The sequence below is a fragment of the Bufo gargarizans genome, chromosome 2 (assembly GCF_014858855.1).
Source record: "Bufo gargarizans isolate SCDJY-AF-19 chromosome 2, ASM1485885v1, whole genome shotgun sequence".
NCBI classification, from domain to species: Eukaryota; Metazoa; Chordata; class Amphibia; order Anura; family Bufonidae; genus Bufo; species Bufo gargarizans.
The window spans coordinates 144,983,430-145,008,049 of record NC_058081.1 but is presented as its reverse complement, the minus strand read 5'-3'; the positions used below and the strand labels follow the sequence as shown (position 1 = coordinate 145,008,049).

General features: G+C 43.1%; 1 protein-coding gene across 4 annotated transcripts in view; it reads right to left on the bottom strand.

The window, feature by feature from the left end:
- Nucleotides 1-2,158: 2,158 nt before the first annotated feature.
- The window catches only part of CRTC3 (CREB regulated transcription coactivator 3), a 127,361-nt gene continuing 104,899 nt past the window's right edge, over nucleotides 2,159-24,620 (bottom strand). For 2 of the 4 annotated variants that reach the window (XM_044279562.1, XM_044279564.1), the window contains 8 exons: nucleotides 22,733-22,782; nucleotides 21,213-21,430; nucleotides 21,044-21,085; nucleotides 18,729-19,027; nucleotides 14,636-14,833; nucleotides 14,346-14,426; nucleotides 6,409-6,613; nucleotides 2,159-5,827 (listed from right to left, as the gene is read on the bottom strand). In XM_044279562.1, the coding sequence (XP_044135497.1) occupies nucleotides 5,619-5,827; nucleotides 6,409-6,613; nucleotides 14,346-14,426; nucleotides 14,636-14,833; nucleotides 18,729-19,027; nucleotides 21,044-21,085; nucleotides 21,213-21,430; nucleotides 22,733-22,782 (1,302 nt within the window). In that variant the 3' untranslated portion in view covers nucleotides 2,159-5,618. The remainder of the gene's footprint in view (nucleotides 5,828-6,408; nucleotides 6,614-14,345; nucleotides 14,427-14,635; nucleotides 14,834-18,728; nucleotides 19,028-21,043; nucleotides 21,086-21,212; nucleotides 21,431-22,732; nucleotides 22,783-24,620) is intronic. The other 2 variants (XM_044279563.1, XM_044279565.1) reach the window with 1 other exon arrangement.

The following is a 24,620-nucleotide window of genomic DNA, read 5'->3' as shown; positions in this document are numbered from 1 at the left end:
TCTGCAAGGAGAATGCAGTTTTTTGTTAACATCCCAATGTCTGTAAGTGATTCCCTTAAAGCCTGGGTGGCTTCCATGTCTAATCCACTGTCTTCAGGCTTGGGAGCTGTCTTGCATATCTTTGAAAATAATTTTGGCAACACCCAAAGCTTAAGATAAAAAGCTGAACTACAAGGCTCTTATTAAAGAGTCACAAGAACCCGTCCTGAGGGTGGTATAGCCCTTACTGCATACTGCATTATAAGTATATGAGCAGTGACTTTGGGTCCTTTTACATGGAAAGATTTTCTTCCCAGAAATGGGCACTGATCTATGATACGGCATGTTAAACCGCGCGCGGTTAGCTCCACTGACACGGAGCAATCGCTGGCTCGTTCATGCGATCGTGTTGGCAGCATGCCCCTTCTTAAACAAGAAGATGTGCTGCTAACAACTGTTTATATGGGGCAATGGTCGGGATCATCAGCCTGTGTAAAAGGACCCTTTGTTTAATCAAGAAACACATTGTATGCATTGACCCACCTGTAGGAACTATATAATAGGAGGAATTGAACCAAATCTGTATATGGTGGCAAATGGGTCAGCATTCAGAACTTAAAAAAACGGTCAGTGCAAGTGCTGAAAAACATAATTTCAGCAGCCAAATCTCACTATGGCAAAGGGCACAATGTGCAATATGAACACAATTACACAGTTTTACCTAAGGCACTAGGGACATCAGAAAATGGGAATTGTAGAAACTACGCTAAGACCACCAAACCTGAGAGGCTGGGGCAACCAACCCCTACACGGCACATTGCTAATTTAGTTATAAATCTGGTAGGCATTTTGTAAACTTCTATAATGTCACGTTTTCTCATATGGCTGTTTTTAAGTTACAAATATATTAAGTTATAATTATTTATTTTAAATAAAAATTCTACTTGGCTTTGTTACTGGTTAGTAAGATGTGTTTTTGTTTGCTGTATTGATTAGGTATCTGAAGATGAAAAAGCCACAGCACTTAAGCCAAAGGCAGCTTCAGTCTATTGAAAGTGGACTCCTTGGTCACAGCAATGACCTACCGGTGGTGGTTGGTCACGCCCTACAGCTTCGCTGGGTTCACCAACATGGCAGGTAGCCTTGTATCACGATTGTCTTAATCTTACTAGGATATACTCTCATATTTCTGTATAAATGAAAATTTACTTCTGCTCATGTCTTAGTACTTAATACATTTTATATACAATAATGCAGCCAATAAACCATAACAGAAAAGCCCCTGTTAAGACTATGAAGATTTCAGAACCATTCAGGGTGCATTAACATGGAGATGTTCGCCCAATTTACCTTTCACCAAGAACTCAGAAAAAGGTAGGCAAAGGTTTTGCTACTTCCCTTTGCTGAGGGTGCAGAGAGAAGACTGGCTGGAGTTTTGGCAGTTTAAACGTACCCTTAAAACACTACTGTCATGAGGGCCTGCATCCCACTAAAACGGACAGGACGGCGGGCCTAGTGAGAAGCGGATTGTCAGTCTGCATTTGTCAAACCAGTCAGTAATGCTGAATGAAAACAGCTGCCTGCCAAATGTGCTCAAGATGCTACGCCTTCATGTCCTTTTCAGTAAGATGCAGGCACTCATGAGAGCGGTTTTAATACGAATTACACTGTGATAACAGATTTTTTGGTAGGTGCCATAACTGAATACTATGATCAGCTCGATTATAACTGATGGTGCAATAAAAAGTACAGTAACCTTTAAAGGGGTTCTCTGCACTTTGTTTTAACTGATGATCTATCGGATCAGAGGGGGGCTGACACCCGGGACCCCCGCAGATCAGCTGTTTGAGAAGGCAGCGGCGCTCCAGTAGCGCTGCGGCCTTCTCACCGTTTACCGTCGGCCCACTGACGTCACAACTAGTATCAACTAGCGTGGGCGGGGCTAAGCTCCATTCAAGTGAACAGAGCTTAGCCCCACCCACGCTAGTTGATACTAGTCGTGACGTCAGTGAGCCGGCGGAAAACGGTGAGAAGGCCGCGGTGCTGCTAGAGCGCCGCTGCCTTCTCAAACAGCTGATCTGCGGGGGTCCCGGGTGTCGGACCCCCGCCGATCAGAAGCTGATGATCTATCCAGAGGATAGATCAGTTAAAACAAAGTGAAGAACCCCTTTAAGCCTTGTTCATATAAGGGTCCATTCACACGTCCGCATAAATGGGTCCACATTCGTTCCGCAATTTTGCTGAATGGGTGCAGACCCATTCATTTCAATAGGGTTGCAAAAGATGTGGACAGCACACCATGTACTGTCCCCGCATCTGTAGTTTCGTTCCGTGGCCCGCAAAAAAGATAGAGCATGTCCTATTCTTGTCCGCAGCCTCGGACAAGGATAGGCATTTCTATCATAGTGTTGGTCATGTGCGGTCCATAATTTGAGGACTTCAAAACACTTGCAGACATGTGAATGGACCCTAAAGTGTTTTTTTTTTCTTTTTTTCTTGTAGAGTTAAAGGGGTTTTCTGGTTTCAAGATATTGATGACCTATCTTCAGGATAGGTCATCAATATCAGATCAGTGGAATTGCCCACTGAAAAGCTCTTTTTGGCAGCCGCTGGTGTTTGAAACAAAACCATGGACAGAGCCAGGAGCAGAGGGCTTACTGAAGATCGGAGCCTTCTGCCTCTGGCTTCATTTACAGTGTTGTTTTTGGCGCTGGTGGCTGCTGAAAACAAAGGATAGCTCATCAATATCTAGAAACCAGTTCATACTTATCCACATTTATGGATCCAATTCGGATTATGGCTGTAAGAAAACATCAAAATTTTCTATTGAATGCACCATCAACTGTAATCAACTTCAGGCTTTTTTCACACAAGATATAGGGAACTCGTCCAAGTTATGCCAGTGAAAAACTGACGTTTTCCGCTCAGTTTGCTTCCGCGTTTTCTGCAACTCTGTTAAGTTCATGTGTTTTTTTACACGTGGATGCAATAAATTTTTGATGCGGTTTTCATGTACTTGAAGAAAAACTGAAGAATATCACTCAGCATCTCCAGCAATGATCAGCGAAAAACGGAAAGTCCTTCAGTGTGCTTCCGTTTTTTTGTTCACCGATCCACTGGACTTTAATGGACCAGGCTTGCGTAAAAAAACTGATGAAGATGAAACACGCTGCGATTTTTCCTGAACGGACAGATGGTTAGTGAAAAACAATGCTCATGTGCACATACCCTGGGTCAGGGTTCAGTCCGGATGCTGTCTGTTATAAAAACGGACCACATTCCGATGGAAAGATGGCTCGTGTGAAATAGGCCGAACCCAAACGAAAATGTTTTGATACCAAGAGTGCCTAAATACATAACAGATTTTGTTTCAGAAGTTTCTGTGACAAAAATGAGTTCCAGACATTTAGATGGAGTTGTTTGGCAGCAAGCATATGGATTTCTGAATCCCCCATTCAGATGAATGGAACAGATTCACTCAGTTGCAGAAATTTTTGCACCAAAATCTTTACGGCACGTAAAGGCATCCCAAAGAAATACAGAATCTACTATAAGAGTAACCCTAAAGAATTATACTATTCCTGTTCTTGATAATTATCTAACAGTTTATGCTAAAATAAGAAGTTCAGTACCGGTAGGCTGTGGACTGTGTTCACACTAGCATTTGTTCCACATTTTGACATGATTTTGTTTAAAGCGAACAATCATGGCAGACCCCAATCAATTCTTTGGCATTTAACCTGATGTCACTGTACCAATTCTATTAGGATTATTTTTCAGTATCTATTAGACTCACGGGGTGTATGCATTTCTTATGGATGCTCAGTACCCCCTATTTAAAATAAACCATATCATGTCACCTCACCGCTCAACAACGTTCACATATTATTTCATCAAACAACTCCTTCTTTAGATATATCTTTGTTTCACAGAGTATGTTCCTCCTAGTTACTTGTGCCCAACTCCTACCAATAGTGCTGCTCATCCCTGCAGGGCAACCAGAAGAAGATCCCGAGATCAAGGATTCTTCTCATAAAAGCACTCTGGAACACAATGGGACAATCACTTCTAAAAGAGTATGCCCCAGAAGAAGCTGTAAGGGCAAAATCCAGGGTTTGGCTGGAACATGACGAACTGCATGTTGTTATTCATGAGCTTGAGGTATAATGAAGAAGTGGTAGTGATTTTACACTATCCCACTTGCGTTTGAAGTTCCTGAGTAGGGAGCAGAACGAGGAGGATCCTTAGTCATCTCAGGATAGTCTTATGGTAGTCCTACAGGGGTTAGAAACAGAAATGGTGGCAAAGGGAACAAGCAATCAGGAGGAAACGACTCTGTGGGACAAAAGATGATATTCCTAAATAAAGAGCTGTTAGATGAACTACATGAACATCATTTAGTGGGGAGTCAACAGGCACCTGCTGTGATACTTGAATGGGGCACCTATTTAAACACCAGAGTACAGAGCTGCTACATAAGGGCATCTCTTGCTCAAGACAATGTACACCACCCATAAATTTGCAAGCCTGCCATGTAATACTACATTTCCCTTGCATTGGTGAGACAGCCCCTTTAAATCGGTTAAATTGTATAAAATCAATGAATTTATATACATAAATGTATATATCATTTTTAAAGGGGTTCTCCAGGCTTTAACAATTGATGACCTATCCCCAGGAGAGGTCATTAATATCAGATTGGCAGGTGTCTTACACCCAGGACAGTCGATCAGCTGTTTGGCAGTAGCTCCGGCACAGAAATCAGGCATCGTAATTAGACATCTGCGTCTACTGAGTAGTGGATTGAGCAGATTACTGCAGTATTCACTTCTATGGGAGCATCGCTAGTTACCAGCTCTGTCCACGACACAATAGACAAAGCTATGCAGTTTAGGAGCACATTTTCTGAATTGGTACTTCCGAACGGTTGATCGGTGGAAAAACTAACAAAGTTTCACCGTTTGTGTAAAGCGATTGGATACATAAATTCTGAGAAAGTGTCTAGGACTAAGGCACTATTGCAGTATTACCTCACTACATTATATAATGATTTGTTATACTTTTATACCAGATCTTACTTAAATTTGGCAAAAGTTCAAAGCAGAATGGACTTTTAAACCTGACAAATATCCATCAGCAAGTCTTGAGGTCAGTGGTTCCAGACTGTACAATATGGAATCCCCAGCAAAGTCTGCCTTTTTATCACTGGGTTTTAACCATTCAGAAAGTTTTTTTTCTTTGTATTGTTTAGTCTTAATCCTTCGTAATTTGAGCAGATTCAAATAAGTTCTGACAACGGCTGCAAGTGTGAAAGGGTAGAAAAATGTAAGGCAATGGTGCATCACCATAAAAAATGTAGGAAGGCAGTTCTTCTACAAGGACATTTTCACAGAGAATCTTGTGTGCTTATCTACAAGACGTCAATTACTGGCTTGGTTTCAAGCAGTATCTTAGTATTTCTACCTGACCAGACATTCAAAAGTCAAAGACCCTTAAGTAACTACAACTGCTTAGTATCCAGAAAATAGTGAACAGGCCTGGAACAAAGCCATTTGTTCTCAGTTGCCGCCAGAACAGGTTTTCTTCTCTGTTCTTCTATGAAACGACTGCAGCAGTCAACGTTCCAAAAGAAGTCTGAATCACAGCTTGTCAGAACGGAAGGTGTCCTCTATGGTGGGGTCAGGCAGGACCATTTCATTGTCACTTAACATACTCAGATTATCCAAGCTCAAAGGTCCAAGTTTCAGATCATCATCCAACTGAAATGTATTATCTGTATCAAAGCCCAGCTCGGAAACTCCTGCAACTGCATTGCCAATGTCCTTCGATAAGCTGTTGCTCGAGTCATCTAAAAGAGAAAAAACACCAAGTATTAAGGAAGCTTTAGTACTGCCCAACTTCATTCTCAAGTATTGCAAAGGGAACCATGTTCAAATACATTTTATGTAGCTGGCAAACTTTAAGCTGCAGATAAACAAGTACATATTATGTAGACCAGTTGGATTCCAACACGTAGGATTGTTTGTTCTTCAGGAGAGAATCAATGTCTGAAGTACCTGGTGGTGGAATCTTTCTCTCTAACGTTGAGAGGAAAGGTTGTCAGCTAAATTAAAGATTGGCTGAAATTAAAAAACCTGCTCACAACTCACAAAACTAGAGACAGGGGGATGAGGAGGAGAGGTCCTCATAGTAGTGTCACATTTTTCTTTGAAATGCTTACCATTGTTGACAATCTATTAATCCGGAATTATTGTATAATTTAGTATTTGATAGATCCTATTAACGTTAGATTAAAATGGGAAAGTTGTGATGCAAACACTCTCGGAGACTGAAGCCTTTAATTCATTCATCTTTCTTTCTGAATACACAATACAAATCTATCTAGCCATCTATATACACAATAGAGGGATACAACATGGTGAGTCTGACCTGTAAGGATAATGTTTGGAACACTCCCACTGCAATTGGAATACAAGTAGCTTGTCCTCAGCTGGAAAGGATCTTGAAGATTTCCATGACTCCCTCCTAGTCCCATCATGGCTGCCTGGGAATACTGAAGGTTCATGTTTGGATCGAAGAAATTATTGTTGGGAAGGGAACTGCTGGGACTCCCGTACATATCATATGGTTCTTGCTGAAAAGAAACAGAAAAATTCCAATCCACTCACTGCAAATGTCTAAGATTGTAATAAATCAGGGGCGTCGCTAGGAATGTAGATTCGGGGCTTGGGCCCTGTACTACAAGCACATTGCCCCGATTCTCTGACTGATAGCTGCATTTTTCACTGCACTGGCAGCTTCTCTTTATGGTTATATTGAGCCAGCAGTCAAGGACTGCAGTGAGGCCCCAAATGACATCAGCCAGACCGGCCAGCAGCCCCGCACTGGTGTCTCGGTATTAGAACAGGAAGCAGAGCTTGCGTTTAGCCCCGCCCCTCACTCAGGCCTGGCAGAGGAGGACCAGACCCAGCCCTGCAGGAAATTCAGACAGGACAAGCAGATTCCAGAGCTACTTCTGTCTGTCCTGCTCCAGCTGTCCAGGTCACCACTGCTGGAAAGGTATTATGAAAATGGTCACTGCCAGCCCAGCAGCAGCCACTACAAACCTGACAATATGGAACAAAAAAAAAAGAGGTGTGTTACCACTGCAGGACAGCTACATGTACAGTAAGTTAACCACCATCCATGTATTAGGACAGTGTGCTTATGGGACCTGTATCTTTGTTAAATAGTATGTATTAAAAAATAAAATAAACTATGTACAGTACAGACCAAAAGTTTGGACACACCTTCTCATTCAAAGAGTTTTCTTTATTTTATGAAAATTGTAGATTCACACTGAAGGCATCAAAACTATGAATTAACACATGTGGAATTATATACATAACAAAAAAGTGTGAAATAACTGAAAATATGTAATATTCTAGGTTCTTCAAAATAGCCACCTTTTGCATTGATTACTGCTTTGCACACTCTTGACATTCTCTTGATGAGCTTCAAGAGGTAGTCACCTGAAATGGTTTTCACTTCACAGGTGTGCCCTGTCAGGTGGATTTCTTGCCTTATAAATGGGGTTGGGACCATCAGTTGCGTTGTGGAGGTCAGGTGGATACACAGCCGATAGTCCTACTGAATACTGTTAGAATTTGTATTATGGCAAGAAAAAACGAGTGGCCGTCATTACTTTAAGAAATGAAGGTGAGTCAGTCCGAAAGATTGGGAAAACTTTGAAAGTGTCCCCAAGTGCAGTCACAAAAACCATCAAGCACTACAAAGAAACTGGCTCACATGCGGACCGCCCCAGGAAAGGAAGACCAAGAGTCGGCTCTGCTGCGGAGGATAAGTTCATCCGAGTCACCAGCCTCAGAAATCGCAGGTTAACAGCAGCTCAGATTAGAGACCAGGTCAATGCCACACAGAGTTCTAGCAGCAGACACATCTCTAGAACAACTGTTAAGAGGAGACTGTGTGAATCAGGCCTTCATGGTAGAATATCTGCTAGGAAACCACTGCTAAGGACAGGCAACAAGCAGAAGAGACTTGCTTGGGCTAAAGAACACAAGGAATGGACATTAGACCAGTGGAAATCTGTGCTTTGGTCTGATGAGTCCAAATTTGAGATCTTTGGTTCCAACCACCATGTCTTTGTTCCCACCGTGAAGCATGGAGGAGGAGGTGTGATGGTGTGGGGGTGCTTTGCTGGTGACACTGTTGGGGATTTATTAAAAATTGAAGGCATACTGAACCAGCATGGCTACCACAGCATTTTGTAGCGGCATGCTATTCCATCCGGTTTGCGTTTAGTTGGACCATCATTTATTTTTCAACAGGACAATGACCCCAAACACATCTCCAGGCTGTGTAAGGGCTATTTGACCATGAAGGAGAGTGATGGGGTGCTGCGCCAGATGACCTGGCCTCCACAGTCACCGGACCTGAACTCAATCGAGATGGTTTGGGGTGAGCTGGACTGCAGAGTGAAGGCAAAAGGGCCAACAAGTGCTAAGTATCTCTGGGAACTCCTTCAAGACTGTTGGAAGACCATTTCAGGTCACTACCTCTTGAAGCTCATCAAGAGAATGCCAAGAGTGTGCAAAGCAGTAATCAAAGCAAAAGGTGGCTACTTTGAAGAACCTAGAATATGACATATTTTCAGTTGTTTCACACTTTTTTGTTGTGTATATAATTCCACATGTGTTAATTCATATTTTTTATGCCTTCAGTGTGAATCTACAATTTTCATAGTCCTGAAAATAAAGAAAACTCTTTGAATGAGAAGGTGTCCAAACTTTTGGTCTGTACTGTATATACTGCTAGGGGAGGCTGTGTATATACTGTGAGCAGAGGATCTGTGTATATACTGTGAGCAGAGGATCTGTGTATATACTGTGAGCAGAGGATCTGTGTATATACTGTGAGCAGAGGATCTGTGTATATACTGTGAGCAGAGGATCTGTGTATATACTGTGAGCAGAGGAGCTGTGTATATACTGTGAGCAGAGGAGCTGTGTATATACTGTGAGCAGAGGAGCTGTGTATATACTGTGAGCAGAGGAGCTGTGTATATACTGTGAGCAGAGGAGCTGTGTATATACTGTGAGCAGAGGAGCTGTGTATATACTGTGAGCAGAGGAGCTGTGTATATACTGTGAGCGGAGGAGCTGTGTATATACTGTGAGCGGAGGAGCTGTGTATATACTGTGAGCGGAGGAGCTGTGTATATACTGTGAGCGGAGGAGCTGTGTATATACTGTGAGCGGAGCAGCTGTGTATATACTGTGAGCGGAGCAGCTGTACATGCAGTATATACTGCGAGCGGAGCAGCTGTGCATGCAGTATATACTGCGAGCGGAGCAGCTGTGCATGCAGTATATACTGCGAGCGGAGCAGCTGTGCATGCAGTATATACTGCGAGCGGAGCAGCTGTGCATGCAGTATATACTGCGAGCCGAGCAGCTGTGCATGCAGTATATACTGCGAGCCGAGCAGCTGTGCATGCAGTATATACTGCGAGCCGAGCAGCTGTGCATGCAGTATATACTGCGAGCCGAGCAGCTGTGCATGCAGTATATACTGCGAGCCGAGCAGCTGTGCATGCAGTATATACTGCGAGCCGAGCAGCTGTGCATGCAGTATATACTGCGAGCCGAGCAGCTGTGCATGCAGTATAAACTGCGAGCCGAGCAGCTGTGCATGCAGTATATACTGCGAGCCGGCAGCTGTGCATGCAGTATATACTGCGAGCCGAGCAGCTGTGCATGCAGTATATACTGCGAGCCGAGCAGCTGTGCATGCAGTATATACTGCGAGCCGAGCAGCTGTGCATGCAGTATATACTGCGAGCCGAGCAGCTGTGCATGCAGTATATACTGCGAGCCGAGCAGCTGTGCATGCAGTATATACTGCGAGCCGAGCAGCTGTGCATGCAGTATATACTGCGAGCCGAGCAGCTGTGCATGCAGTATATACTGCGAGCCGAGCAGCTGTGCATGCAGTATATACTGCGAGCCGAGCAGCTGTGCATGCAGTATATACTGCGAGCCGAGCAGCTGTGCATGCAGTATATACTGCGAGCCGAGCAGCTGTGCATGCAGTATATACTGCGAGCCGAGCAGCTGTGCATGCAGTATATACTGCGAGCCGAGCAGCTGTGCATGCAGTATATACTGCGAGCCGAGCAGCTGTGCATGCAGTATATACTGCGAGCCGAGCAGCTGTGCATGCAGTATATACTGCGAGCCGAGCAGCTGTGCATGCAGTATATACTGCGAGCGGAGCAGCTGTGCATGCAGTATATACTGCGAGCGGAGCAGCTGTGCATGCAGTATATACTGTGAGCAGAGGAGCTGCTGTGTATATACTGCGAGCCGAGCAGCTGTGCATGCAGTATATACTGTGAGCAGAGCAGCTGTGCATGCAGTATATACTGTGAGCGGAGCAGCTTTGCATGCAGTAAATACTGCGAGCAGAGCAGCTGTGCATGCAGTATATACTGTGAGCGGAGCAGCTGTGCATGCAGTATATACTGTGAGCGGAGCAGCTGTGCATGCAGTATATACTGTGAGCGGAGCAGCTGTGTATACTGTGAGAGGGGGAGCTGTGCATGCAGTATATACTGTGAGCAGAGGAGCTGCTGTGTATATACTGCGAGCGGAGCAGCTGTGCATGCAGTATATACTGTGAGCGGAGCAGCTGTGCATGCAGTATATACTGTGAGCGGAGCAGCTGTGCATGCAGTATATACTGTGAGCGGAGCAGCTGTGCATGCAGTATATACTGTGAGCGGAGCAGCTGTGTATACTGTGAGCGGAGCAGCTGTGTATACTGTGAGAGGGGGAGCTGTTCATGCAGTATATACTGTGAGCGGAGCAGCTGTGCATGCAGTATATACTGTGAGCGGAGGAGCTGTGTATACTGTGAGAGGGGGAGCTGTTCATGCAGTATATACTGTGAGCGGAGCAGCTGTGCATGCAGTATATACTGTGAGAGGGGGAGCTGTTCATGCAGTATATACTGTGAGAGGGGGAGCTGTTCATGCAGTATATACTGTGAGAGGGGGAGCTGTTCATGCAGTATATACTGTGAGCAGAGCAGCTGTGCATGCAGTATATACTGTGATCAGAGCAGCTGTGCATGCAGTATATACTGTTATCAGAGCAGCTGTGCATGCAGTATATACTGTAAGCGGAGCAGCTGTGCATGCAGTATATACTGTAAGCGGAGCAGCTGTGCATGCAGTATATACTGTGAGCGGAGCAGCTGTGCATGCAGTATATACTGTGAGCGGAGCAGCTGTGCATGCAGTATATACTGTGAGCGGAGCAGCTGTGCATGCAGTATATACTGTGAGCGGAGCAGCTGTGCATGCAGTATATACTGTGAGCGGAGCAGCTGTGCATGCAGTATATACTGTGAGCGGAGCAGCTGTGCATGCAGTATATACTGTGAGCGGAGCAGCTGTGCATGCAGTATATACTGTGAGCGGAGCAGCTGTGCATGCAGTATATACTGTGAGCGGAGGAGCTGTGGATACTGTGAGAGGGGGAGCTGTGCATGCAGTATATACTGCGAGCGGAGCAGCTGTGCATGCAGTATATACTGTGAGCGGAGCAGCTGTGCATGCAGTATATACTGTGAGCGGAGCAGCTGTGCATGCAGTATATACTGTGAGCGGAGGAGCTGTGCATGCAGTATATACTGTGAGCGGAGCAGCTGTGCATGCAGTATATACTGTGAGCGGAGCAGCTGTGCATGCAGTATATACTGTGAGCGGAGGAGCTGTGTATACTGTGAGAGGGGGAGCTGTGCATGCAGTATATACTGCGAGCGGAGCAGCTGTGCATGCAGTATATACTGTGAGCGGAGCAGCTGTGCATGCAATATATACTGTGAGCGGAGCAGCTGTGCATGCAGTATATACTGTGAGCGGAGGAGCTGTGCATGCAGTATATACTGTGAGCGGAGCAGCTGTGCATGCAGTATATACTGTGAGCGGAGCAGCTGTGCATGCAGTATATACTGTGAGCGGAGCAGCTGTGCATGCAGTATATACTGTGAGCGGAGGAGCTGTGTATACTGTGAGAGGGGGAGCTGTTCATGCAGTATATACTGTGAGCGGAGGAGCTGTTCACGCAGTATATACTGTGAGCGGAGCAGCTGTGCATGCAGTATATACTGTGAGCGGAGGAGCTGTGCATGCAGTATATACTGTGAGTGGAGGAGCTGTGCATGCAGTATATACTGTGAGAGGGGGAGCTGTTCATGCAGTATATACTGTGAATGAAGGAGCTGTGTATGTTCTTTGTGTATTATAGGGGGAACTGTAATGTAGCTGTAGTGGTCTAATTTATGCTGCATTCTGGCATTTGGTAGTGGTGGTGTTAGTATTATGTGCTATGAGAAGGTCTTGGCACTTGATGAAAATATATATATATATATATATATATATATATGGCGACTTGAGCAGCGTTGGAACAACAGCAACCGGGGATCGGCGGAAGCAACAAATGCTTTGTTATTTTTTATGTGTTCCCATGTGCATTACACAGCACCCAGTAAAATAAATTGGCTAGCTGCATAATGCAAGAGGGAAAGCAGGCACAAAGAAAGCAAAAGAAAAGGGTCCCTCTAATAAAACCATGTGCCCGGAAGGAGTTTCATAAAGACTAACGTTCCACTGGGACTGTTGGGGTAACCCAGCTATCCCCATTGCAAGAAATCGGAGAAAGAAAAAGGGTCAGACATGTTAGATTCCAACATGCCTCCGTTTTCTATTGGGTCAGATTTAAACTGATCCGTCATGACCCACAACGCAAGTCAATGGGGACGGATCAGTTTAAATCTGACACAATCTTGCTCCACATCCCATCCCAGCTTGCTGCGGTTTTCCCTCCAGTATGGGAACGCAACCAAGCGGAACGCATTTGAGAGCATTGACAATGAATGGAGACAAAATGGAAGCGGTTTTCTCCGGTATTGAGACACTGACGGATGTCGCTAGTTCTATGGTCATATCACTTGAATTACTTCGCTGTGCTTACTACCATTTGACAGATCTGACATTTCATACCTTGCCGTTAGTTACCTCCCTGTTCTCATCACAGCGTCTGCTTCTCTTAACATAACTAACAGCAAGGTATGAAAGGCAAACGCTCATCCATCTCACCTGCTGAGACAGGGCCGCTCGACATCACCGAGCAATCATTTGACATAGAACACCCATTTTGAATACAGATTTCATTATAGCTGCAAATGTTTTGTAATGGTGGATGTTCATTTCAAAATCTTCATCCCCCATTTGTCAAATGGAATCCATGCCATGGCCCTACTATTGGCATGTCCATTCTTCTTATGGATTCCAGGGTTAATAGGGCTAAATCCGAATATGGATTCCAGGCGTGCACGACTGCAAATAAATCCTCTGATAAGCCTACCAAGGAGTTCAAGACAGATTTTTCCAGGGGAATAGTCCACCTAATGAGCCTTACCGAAACGCTAACAAGAACTATTACTTTTTATGTGCATTTAGACAAATTGTACTGACTACTGCTACGTGTAAATGGGCCTTTAGAGCAGGTGTATACGAAAATGTCTTACTAACATGCCTGTGGACATTAAAGGGCTTTTCAAGTGCCTAGATATTGATGGCTTCTTCTCAGATCAATATCAGATGGGGGAGGCCTTGCACCCAGCTCCCCAACCGATCAGCTGTTTTTGGCAGGCGCCAGCAAACACAAAGTGGACGGAGCTGGAAGCAGAAAGATCCATCGACTGTGTAGCGGCCATGTTTACTGCAGCTCCGCTCCCATTCAAGTGAATATCTGAGGAGCTGCCTCAATGGTCTTGTTTCACACATTTTCTGTGGGGTCTGATCATATAAAGAATATACAAGCTAGACTGTAAGAGAGGCCATGGTAAGTTACATGCTTATTCCCATCTCAGCCATGGATGAAATCAGAATATACATCGTATACGGTGGCCCCACATTATAGAAACGCTCATGGAAATTGTGTAGTACGGTGAGGTAAGTGGTTTACGAGTCACTGCGGCGTAGACCACATGAGGGTACCCAGTTGTTAGCAGAGAGTTTATAGCTTTACTAGAACTAAGTACTAGGGTCATCACTAATGTCTATTACTGCCAGTTACCAGTATGGTGATTACTTCGTAGGTTTAATAGGCTTTTTCCCTTTTAATACTGAGTAAGGCTCAACACGACCTGCATGAAAAAGTCTGGGGACACCTGCCTTAAAGGAAAAGATCTCAACCATGCAAGCTCTTAGGTCAAGTGTAGAGGTGGAAATACTCACTCACTGGAAATAACCTCACAGAAAGTATATGGAAAGAATAATCAGCAGTAAGACTGACCTGTTGCCACAGACATTTCCCCTGTCTCATGGACTGTTGCTGATCGAAGATGGGGTCAGAAAAGAAACCACTTAGGGTGCTCTAAAAGATGGAATAAAATGGCTGCTCAGTATAATATATTATTCTGCAGACATCAATTAGAAAGTAAAGACTAACTACATGTATAAATACACACAAAACATATACATATACATATATATATATATATATATATATATATATATGTACATATACATACATACATACATACATACACACACACACACACCCCACCCAAAAATGGTACTCACATTCGCCAAATTTAAGTCCAAATGAGGACAAGGTACAGGTGAGGGAGGCTGAAAGTTTGGAGACTCCATAGATTCATGCATATGTTGCGCTGTGTGTTGAAGTGGGTGTTGGGATTGCTCTTGGTATAAAGGATAAGGTGGAGGAGGTTCTAATGGAGGAAGAGAGAGTGGATTCCTGTCATACCCTAGAGACATACCCTAGAAAAAAACGGCTTTAGTGAATAATTCAGTATATGTACAATGATATATCACAAACCTATATAAGTGGCAAGGAAAGGCAAATTTAGTCTCGGGGTCACTGGAAGCTCTATATGTTTCCATTACAATAAGGGTCCATTCACACATCCATGTGTGTTTTGCGGATCCACAAAACACGGACAGCTGCAATGTGCGTTCCGCATTTTGCGGACCACACATTGCGGGCACTAAGAATATGCCTATTCTTGTTCGCTATTGCGGACAAGAATGGGACATGTTCTATTTTTTTCAGGATCGGAATTGCAGACCTGGAAGTGCGGGTCCGCAATTCCGGATTGGGGCCGCACGACGTAATGTAGAAATGTATGGGTCCGCAATCCTGTTCCGCAAAATGCGGAATGGAATTGCGGATGTGTGAATGGAGCCTAAAAGGTAGTTACAGGGTGGGTTATATGCTGAATAAAGCTTCCATTCATAGCTTGGATGGGACTTTTCCTCGGATAAAATAAAATGTCATCAACAATGTAGATTTAAATTTAGCCTAGAATTACTCTTTAACCCCTTAGGGCTCATGCAGCTGAACACAAGGGCTCCGTGCCCATGCTGTGGACCGCAAACAGCGGTCCATGGTGCAGACCCATTGACTTGAATGGGTCAGCGATCTGCAAAATACAGCAAAAAATAGGACACGTCTTATCTTTTGCAGTGCGGAGGCAGGGACCCGAAAGCCCACAGAAACACTTCGTAGTGACATGTCCTATCTTTGGCCGTACCTTGCGGATCGTGGACCCATTCAAGTCAATGAGTCTGCATTTGCACCACGTAGTACACATGGCAAGTGCCCATATATTGCGGACCCGCCATTTGTGGTCCGCAATACAGGTAAGGAACCCTTACGTTCGTGTGTATGAGTCCTTAGTGACGTGCCATACATACACAGTGGATTTCAAGAGTTTAAATACAGTGCTGAGTCTGTGATCATAGATAACTCCAATTGTAGAGACCTAACCCCTTAGATGCTGCAGTCAATAGGGGCCTTGGTACCTGAGCGGTTAGAGGAAGGAGGCCCCCTCTGACCCGCCATCATCCCTGGCAGCAAGTTATCATGGGCAGCCTGAGGCTAAAAACGCTGCAATATGAAATTATTGCAGTCTGTGGTATCAAAAGACTGCATGTTCAAATCCCCTAACAGGACTAAAAATAAAAGCAAAAATTGTTTTCTTGAAATATATAAAAAAAATACATAAAAAATTCCAATCACCTGCCTTTCCTTATTTTACATATAAAATAATAAAATAAAAAATTAAAAAAATATCAAAAATCTTAAAATTTCCAACCTATTAAAAGATAAAAGTATTTATATGGCATGGTGAAAGTAGTAACGGGTAACAAAAAAAATTTAAATGCCCAAATTGATGTATTTTAGTCACCTAGGCCCCCCCCCCCCCCCCCCCAAAAAAAAAACCAATAACAAGTCATTAAACAGTCATATGTAAAATGGTACTAGCAAAAAGCTTTTCCCACAAAAGGTCCTCATACTCTGTAGGTGGAAAAATAGGGTAATAGGCAGAGACCACTGCAGTCGTTCAGTCTGGATGCTGCGGGCCCACTTGTGGCTTGGCTCCAATGAATGGAGCTAAATCGCGAGTGGATATTCACCGAGGCATCTGAACTCCGTGCACATGCTTTAACCCACCTGTTGCGCAAACTACAGAAAAACAATGGGAGGCAGAAACCATGCCGCTACATGAACTGCTGTATGAAGTACATAAAAGTAATATTAAGTATTACACTTTTTTTTTAAAAGGGAAAAACTAAAATTCTGCATGGGCATAAGTATTTAGACCAGGGATGGCCAACCTGCGGCTCTCCAGCTGTTGCAAAACTACAACTCCCAGCATGCAAAGACTGCCTACAGCTATCAGCCTACAGCAGGGCATGGTGGGAATTGTAGTTTTACAACAGCAGGAGAGCCGCAGGTTGGCCAGCCCTGATTTAGACCTTTGCTATGACACTTGACATTTAGCTCTGGGAGCCTCCAATTTCTCTTGATCGTCTTTGAGATATTTCTACACCTTGGAGTCCACCTGTGGTAAATTCAGTTGATTGGACATGATTTGGAAATACACACCCTTGTCTATATAAGCTCTCACAGCCAACAATGCATACTAAAGCAAAAAAACAAGCCATGAAGAGAGAAGAACTGCCTGTACAGCTCAGAGACAGAATTGTGTGCAGGCAGAAGAGTACAAAAAATATCTGCTGTGCTGAAATATCCTAACACAGTGACATCCATAATTCTTAAATGGAAAAAGTTTGAAACAACCTGGAATCTTACTACAGCTGTCCGTTCCACCAAACTAAGTAATTGGGGGTGAAGAGCCTTGGTAAAAGAAGTGACCAAGAACCCAATGGTCACTCTGGCTGAGCTCCTAAGATCCTGTGTGCAGATGGGAGAAACTTCCAGAAGGTCAACAATTCACTCCACCAACCTGGGCTTTATGACCGAGTTGCCAGAAAGAAGCCTCTCTGTAAGCCAATCAGAAGTTTGCAACAACAAAAAAAGCACCTATAGGACTCTCATACTGTGAGAGACAAGATTCTCTGGTTAGATGAAACCAAGAGAATCTTGGTCATCCAGTATCTAATCCGTGGGGGCCCACAATCCCTGACAACTAGCTGTTTTAGAAGGCACCGGAGCTCCTGTGAGTGCAGTAGCCTTCTCCGTGCTCACCAAGCACAGCACCATACATTGTGCTTGGTATTGTGCTCAGCACTATTCACTTCTATGGGGCTGAGCTGCGCCTAGGACATGTGACTGATGAACGTGTCGTCACTGGCCTAGGAAAAGCTGAGAAACAGCTGATTGGCGGAGGTCCCAGGTGTCAGATCAGACCCCACGATCAGAGGATAGGTCATCAGCATTAAAGTCTCGGAAAACCTCTAATGAAAACCCAATATAGATTGCAGTGAACCTCAGACTGGGCCGAAGTTTGACCTTCCAACAAGACAATGACCCAAACACACAGCCAAGACAACACAGCAGTGACTTAAGGACAACTGTATGGCCTTGAGTGGCCCAGCCACTTGAATCGAATATCTCTGGAGGGGCCTGAAAATGGCTGTCTACCCATTGTCCCCATCCAACCTATAACAACTTGAGAGGATCTTCAGATAAAAATGGCATCATACACAAGGAGACTGGAGGCTGTAGTCTGTGTCAATGGTGCTTCAACTAAGTACTGAGTAAAGGGTCTGAATACTTATGTCAATGATTTTAGTTTTTCTTTTTTCTATAAATTATCAAAGCTTCAAACATTCTGTTTTCAATTTGTCATTATGGGGCATTAAGTGTAGATTGATGGGGAACTTGAATGTTTTTATTTTAGCACAAGGTAGTAACTTAATAAAATGTGAAAAAAGTGAAAGGCCAAGAAGAAATCCATTGTATAAAGTAATATTAAAGTTATAGGTGTCAGAATATGGCAAGTACAAAAATGATCCTTAAAGCTTTTTACGTAGTAAAAAAATAGAAAAAGCTATATAAATTTAGTATCTCCTTAATCATAATAACCCATAGAACAAAAATACCCATCAATTTTTTCAATGCATTAGACAAAGAACTTTATTCCTATTTTCCGATACATGTTGTACACATGTACATTTTTGTTCTTATTTTCCATTACACTTATCTTGCAAAAAAAAAAACTAAAAAAAAAAACTCCTACAGCTATGTGAATGGAAATGTATCAAAAGTTATGGCTCTTGGAAGACGGGGAGGAAAAAACGAAAGCAAAAAACTGAAAAGTTGTTTACAAAGGATTTAGGGAATGTTATATTCTGATTATTAGTTGTAGTGAATGCCCTGAAGTAGATGGGTAGCTCTGACTTTTACCTGTGAATTAGTTGGCATATTCATTGGGCTGGTGGGTGAAAACTGTCCACTTAGGCTCCGATTTGACTCACTGCCTGGGGTTAAGGTCAGTGGGCTAACAGGAGTGTGTCTCCGCCTTGGGGAACTGCCAAGCGCAGCCGTTGAGAGAGAAGGGTTGCTGAGGGATGCCAGGCGAAGAGAGGGGTGAAGAGATGGGTTAGAGCGGCCAGCTGGAGGTCCGTGGTTGTTTACAGGAGAAGCCATAGAGCTATTGTTCAGTGTTGCCTGAATAGATGGATTGCTACGAGTGTTCTGCAAACCTGTAGTGAAATAAAAAATGTAATATTATAAAATAAAATAAAAACTAACATAAAAGCTGCAAACCTTGCACAATTCTATGCTGCCATCGAGGAAATACATCAGCAGAGGTAAACATCTGGAAGTCGTGGGCTCAATGCCAGGTTTGTGAGGGAAAGGACAGCAGTGATCATAGTTGCACAGCAAGGGTGGGCTCACACACAGGTTTCTGTAGCAGTTTTTTTTTTTTTAGCCAAATTAAGTTGTGGATTGGAAGGGAAGGAGACATTTAAAAGAAAGACTTCTACTATCTGCTGGACCCCGTTCTGGCTTTGGCTAAAAAAAACTGCCACAAAAACTTATGTCTGAATCCACCCTCATAGAAGGTAAGTTGTCTGATGTACTTTTTGCTATAGCTCTTAAAATTAGAATATATAAGCTAGTATATAGCTATTGTTTTTTTATTATTATTTTATGCACCTGCTATTAGCTTCAAACTAATATCTCTTGACAGTTTCTTACACAAGTCTTAAGTTCCAAAGACATCTGCTAAGTAAGCAGAACTCAGAAAGATCTGACTTGGTCATACACAAGTCCCTATTCACCGGCATATAATGGCAGTATTATCGACTTGGTGGAACTTGAACACTTGCATATTGAAGTAAGAGAGTGGGCTGCTGGGCACAAAGACCCTATTGAAAAAGGCATAGCTTTCCATGAGGCGCTTTTTTTTTTCTTTTTAATTATTATTATTTCTGGCTGGCCTCCTTGTACGGCTATAGCTCAATTGCTGCTACTAGGTTTCTGATGCCTTTCTGTGAGCGCCATAGATTACACATTTCAGTAAATGTTCAGTAACAGCAACTATATTAATAATGAGCAAAGCCTGCACGAGAGACACATTTTACTTCTGACCTTACATGGTTAAAATGACTACTTAAATGGGTACTCCATGATCATAATGACACTTTTAAAATCTGCCCGGAGTAAGACAAACTTATATTTTTGTCCATATTCCTATTTCTTGTCCATATTCACTTTCGACCCTCAGCATCACTGCATCCTGGTAGGATGTTAACATGCAGAACTTCCTGTAGTCACCAGCTTTTTGCTCTATAATGTTTCTCAGCATTGAGAGAGGCGGTGTAGGAGGCATGATTACTGCAGAGGGAACAGTGTGGCATCCGGAGAAAACATTAAAGACCAAAGCATGCTAGGTTTGGTTAGAAAACCTAGCAGGAAGCTGATGGAAACAGTAAGTTCTGCATGTATACATCCTGCCAGGATGCATCGATGCAGAGAACAGGAGACGGAAAGTTCCGACATGAAAAACAGGTATACGGGGCATTGTTTGGGGCATTGTGGGCATATAAAAAATTGCATTATGAGAACAGAGAAGCCTTTAAACATTCCCTATTATTCATTAAAGCGATTCGGTGACCTCCAAAATTGGTTACAAAGTAACACATGTAGGTTACGTGCCCCAAAACATAACCATATGATTCTACTGAAAATTTGGCCATCTACTCCTAAGAGGTGCTTCTTTTTATTTTTAAGTAAATAAGGTATTCGGTGCACTATGGGCAGGACTGTTGGTGCACCATCACTCTGCCAACAACACCATCAAGCTTCTCACTCTCTTGCTTGACTCATTGAGATTTCAGAGCTGGTAGCAATGGCACAGGGGATGCCAAGTGCACCAAATGGAGTGGCTCAGCCCATGGTGCTCAGAATTATTTTTTTTTACATAAAAATACAAAAAAAGCATTTCTCAGGATTAGAGGAGAGGATTTTCACAAGAAAGGTATGGTTGTGTAACAGACTTCCTTTAAAGGGCTTGGCCCATGAATAACATTGATCACCTATCCACAGGACAGATGATAAATGTATAATCACTTGGGGCCCCAGACTCCAATGCATGAATGGTGCACATGCGTAAACACTGCTCCATTCACTATTAAGAGACTGGCAGGTACAGAATTGAACAGAATGGAGCGGTGGCCATGCATGCACTGCACATCTCCATTCACAAAGGGTACCTTTCGTTCTTGTGACACAAACTTCATAGGAGTTCCAGTGATCTAGAAGTATAGAAAAGAGGTCTAAACAATGCAGAGAAGATCTGCCTCATCAGAATACACAAGGCAAAACCTCTCCCCTTGATCCTAAGGAACTGAGAATGTAGAGCAGCGGTTTATTAACACTGACCTGGAGAGCCACTAATGCCCAGATGTGTCATAGCAGCAGGGAGCCCCCCTGTGCTATTCTCTGCACCCATACTGGCATACGTAGTTTCATCTGGGTCCAACGGTGTGGGCAGAGGAGAGGGGAAATGCAGATTTGTAAGATCTGGTAGTGATCCACCAGTATTGAGGTTCCCCTGGAAATGTGAGAGGCCGGCATTGGGATCTGAAGATGGAAAAACTCTAAAAAAATGAAAATCAATAAAAATAAATGGCAAAATCCACTTTTTTTGCACAAATGCATGTCGAATGCATGATATTTTCTTACTAATTAAAGCCGGAAATTGAAACTTCTTCCTTTTTTCTAATCCGTTTATTACCTGATTGTATCTTTTTTTTAATACTATTCTACATTAGTACAGAGACAGCCATCGTTGCCTGAGCTTCTGTTAAAAGCATTTATAGATAGGCTTTACAGCAGCCACATGGACCATAGGCACAATAAACAGGAGACATTCATTGACTTCTATAGTAGAGATTTCTAAGCATGCTCTGTGACCTGTGCAGAGGTCATTGTGCAGTGAAGGGGAGTACACAAGCTGTGACTATCACCTATTGTAAAGGGTGAACCTTGAACTATCTATACCGAGGTGTTATATTTGATTGTATTTCTGTCTGTGATGATAATGAGATGACTGCTGAAAAGTGATTTCTACAGGAATTATCCCATTACTAAGCGTAGGTTAGTTTCATACTAGTGCTAGAGATTTGGCAGGCTGTTCCAGTAGGGAACAGCCTTCCGGATCTCTCTGCATCCCGGAATTGCTGAAAGCTTGTAAGTCTCCCTCTGGCCCTATTAACTATAATGGGGACCGGCAGAGATATTAAGCCAAATATGCTGAGAATCAGCCGGAAGAAAAATGTTGCACACATATTTGCTGGAATGTCGCCGGATCTCCGCTGGTCCCCATTATAGTTAGTATGAAGGGCTAGTGTCTGCTTGTCAGGGATTATGATCCTAAATACAGCTGATAAGAACTTCAGATGAATATCTGTAGGAATAAGTTTGAGGAGACAGAGTGCAGAGAGGATAGACAGTCTGCTGCTCATTATCCACTTCCCCACCTCCTCTCTGTACTTGATGTCTCCTCGTGAACTCCATTCCTACAGAGTTTCAGCTGAAGATCTTATCAGCTGTATTCAGGATCATAATCCCTTACAAGCAGAGCAGAGAGGAGGATGAGGCAGCTCTTTACCTAAGTGTTCTGAAGTAACTCGTCCTCCTGTGTGATTAGGACAGGTTTTGTGTGTACTAATATGATGGTGGCCATTTTATTTCTCCTAAAGACTGCTCCCCAGACAGAACAAGCCTTTGTAACTAATGAAAGGTATTTGGCAATATATTTATAATAAAGTAATATTTGAGTATTTTCAGTAATTTTGTTTTAGTAATTCCTGGAGAACCCCTTAAACATAGCCTAAAGAAAGTTCATAATTCAACCACACAGATGTTTTTTTTCCCCCCAGGAGGATTTAAGTACATACTTGATGCCTGGAACTTCACAGGATCGAGGACGAGATGTCATGGACTGGACCTAATAATGATATTAGGAGACGGAAATACAAATTAAGTTCAGTAAAGCCAACACATTACACAGAATGAGGTATTACCGCATTTCTACTATTCAGGTACACATGGAAACATAGCAACATTTTTTTAATATGAACAATTCAGTTTGCACTAACAGTGGTGCAAAAGTGAAGTTCCTGTCACGTACTGTCACTTTTTCCCTCCGGCGGTGAGTGCGGATACACTATGGTGTCACCGCCGGCGTTGTTCTTTTGCTTTGGCAACCAGCCCAACTGCCGGTTGATATTGGAATCGGTTTGGTTTTTGACTCTCTTAGTTTGTTACCTCACCTTTGCCTGTTGACTTTGTTTCTAACAGTATCTCCTAGTTTTACTCTGCTGTGTATTTAACTTCGCTTTTCAGATTTTGTCAGATTTTGCTCTCTTTCTGTCCGATTGCTCTTTTACCCCATTAGGTTTAGACCCCTGCATTTGGTCAAGTCAGGGACTGTCGTTAGTAGGCTACCATTTAGGGCTGATTTTGCAAGTAGGTCGAGACAGGGATACAAGTGGAGTACAGGTCTGCACTATCTTTCATGACAGGTCCATATTACAATTTTATTTTAGGAGTTTGTAAACTGGAAACATCTAATATGCTTACATGTGCAAATTTCTAACTGGTTAGCAAACGTGAATTTTATTGTTGGTGTTTTATTTTTAAAACTGAAAAAAATCCACAAAGATTAACAACATTACATACAATATGTTCATCTATTCTGAATGGATATTATACAAAAATCATATTACAGGCCAGCAGCAACGAGAGATGCCATGAAATAATCTAGTAAAAAAACATCTAACAAGGCTAATGAATTACATTCCTCAAAGATTTAAATGGAAGAATCCCAGAATAGAGACATTAGGATCAAAGGACAGGAAATCTGCAGGATCAGAAGCAAATGCAAGAAACAACTGCGAGCTGCTGGTTTTAGACGATAAAAAAAAACCATATATTATAAACAGGAGGAAACAAAACATTACAGAGTCATTAGAGATTAACAGGTTACTACAATTACTATGGACAATGGAAAGGAATATGGTCGTTTCTGGGAAATGAAAGAATAATGGACCCCTAAAGAACATCTCAAATGATTATTTTTCTGCATCCTAACCATCCTTTTCAATATGAACCCATCAAGCATACTAAGGTCAGAGTTCAAGGCCTTTTTGCCAAGACAAATTGACAGGCAAAATTATACAAAAATGTTTTAATAAAAATATGTTCGTACTTCCTTTACTCACCAAAAAGGAATAAAACGGGAAATATATAAATATAGGACTAAAAAGTGTTTCTATAACAAGCACCTAGCATCGGGGGTGACGAAAGGAGGCTCATCCCCGTCACCGCCTGCCATTGGCTGCTCCCCCTTCCCTGACATCGGATGTTTTCATCCGCACATGGGGAGAAGCAGCAGCGGCGGTGCGGAAACCAGGAGCGGGGAGCCAGGTAAGGCTACTTTCACACTCGCGTTTGGTGCGGATCTGTCATGGATCTGCACAATTGCTTCCGTTCAGATAATACAACCGCATGCATCCGTTCAGAACGGATCCATTTGTATCTTTAACATTGCCAAAACGGATGCGTCTTGAACACCATTGAAAGTCAATAGGGGATGGATTCGTTTTCTATTGTGCCATATTGTGTCAATGAAAACGTATCCATCCCCATTGACTTACATTGCGTGTCAGGACGGATCTGTTTGCCTCCGCATCATCAGGCGGACACCAGCATTTTGGTGTCCGCCTCCAGAGCGGAATGGAGGCAAACTGATGCAGTCTGAACGGATCCATTTCTATTCAGCAT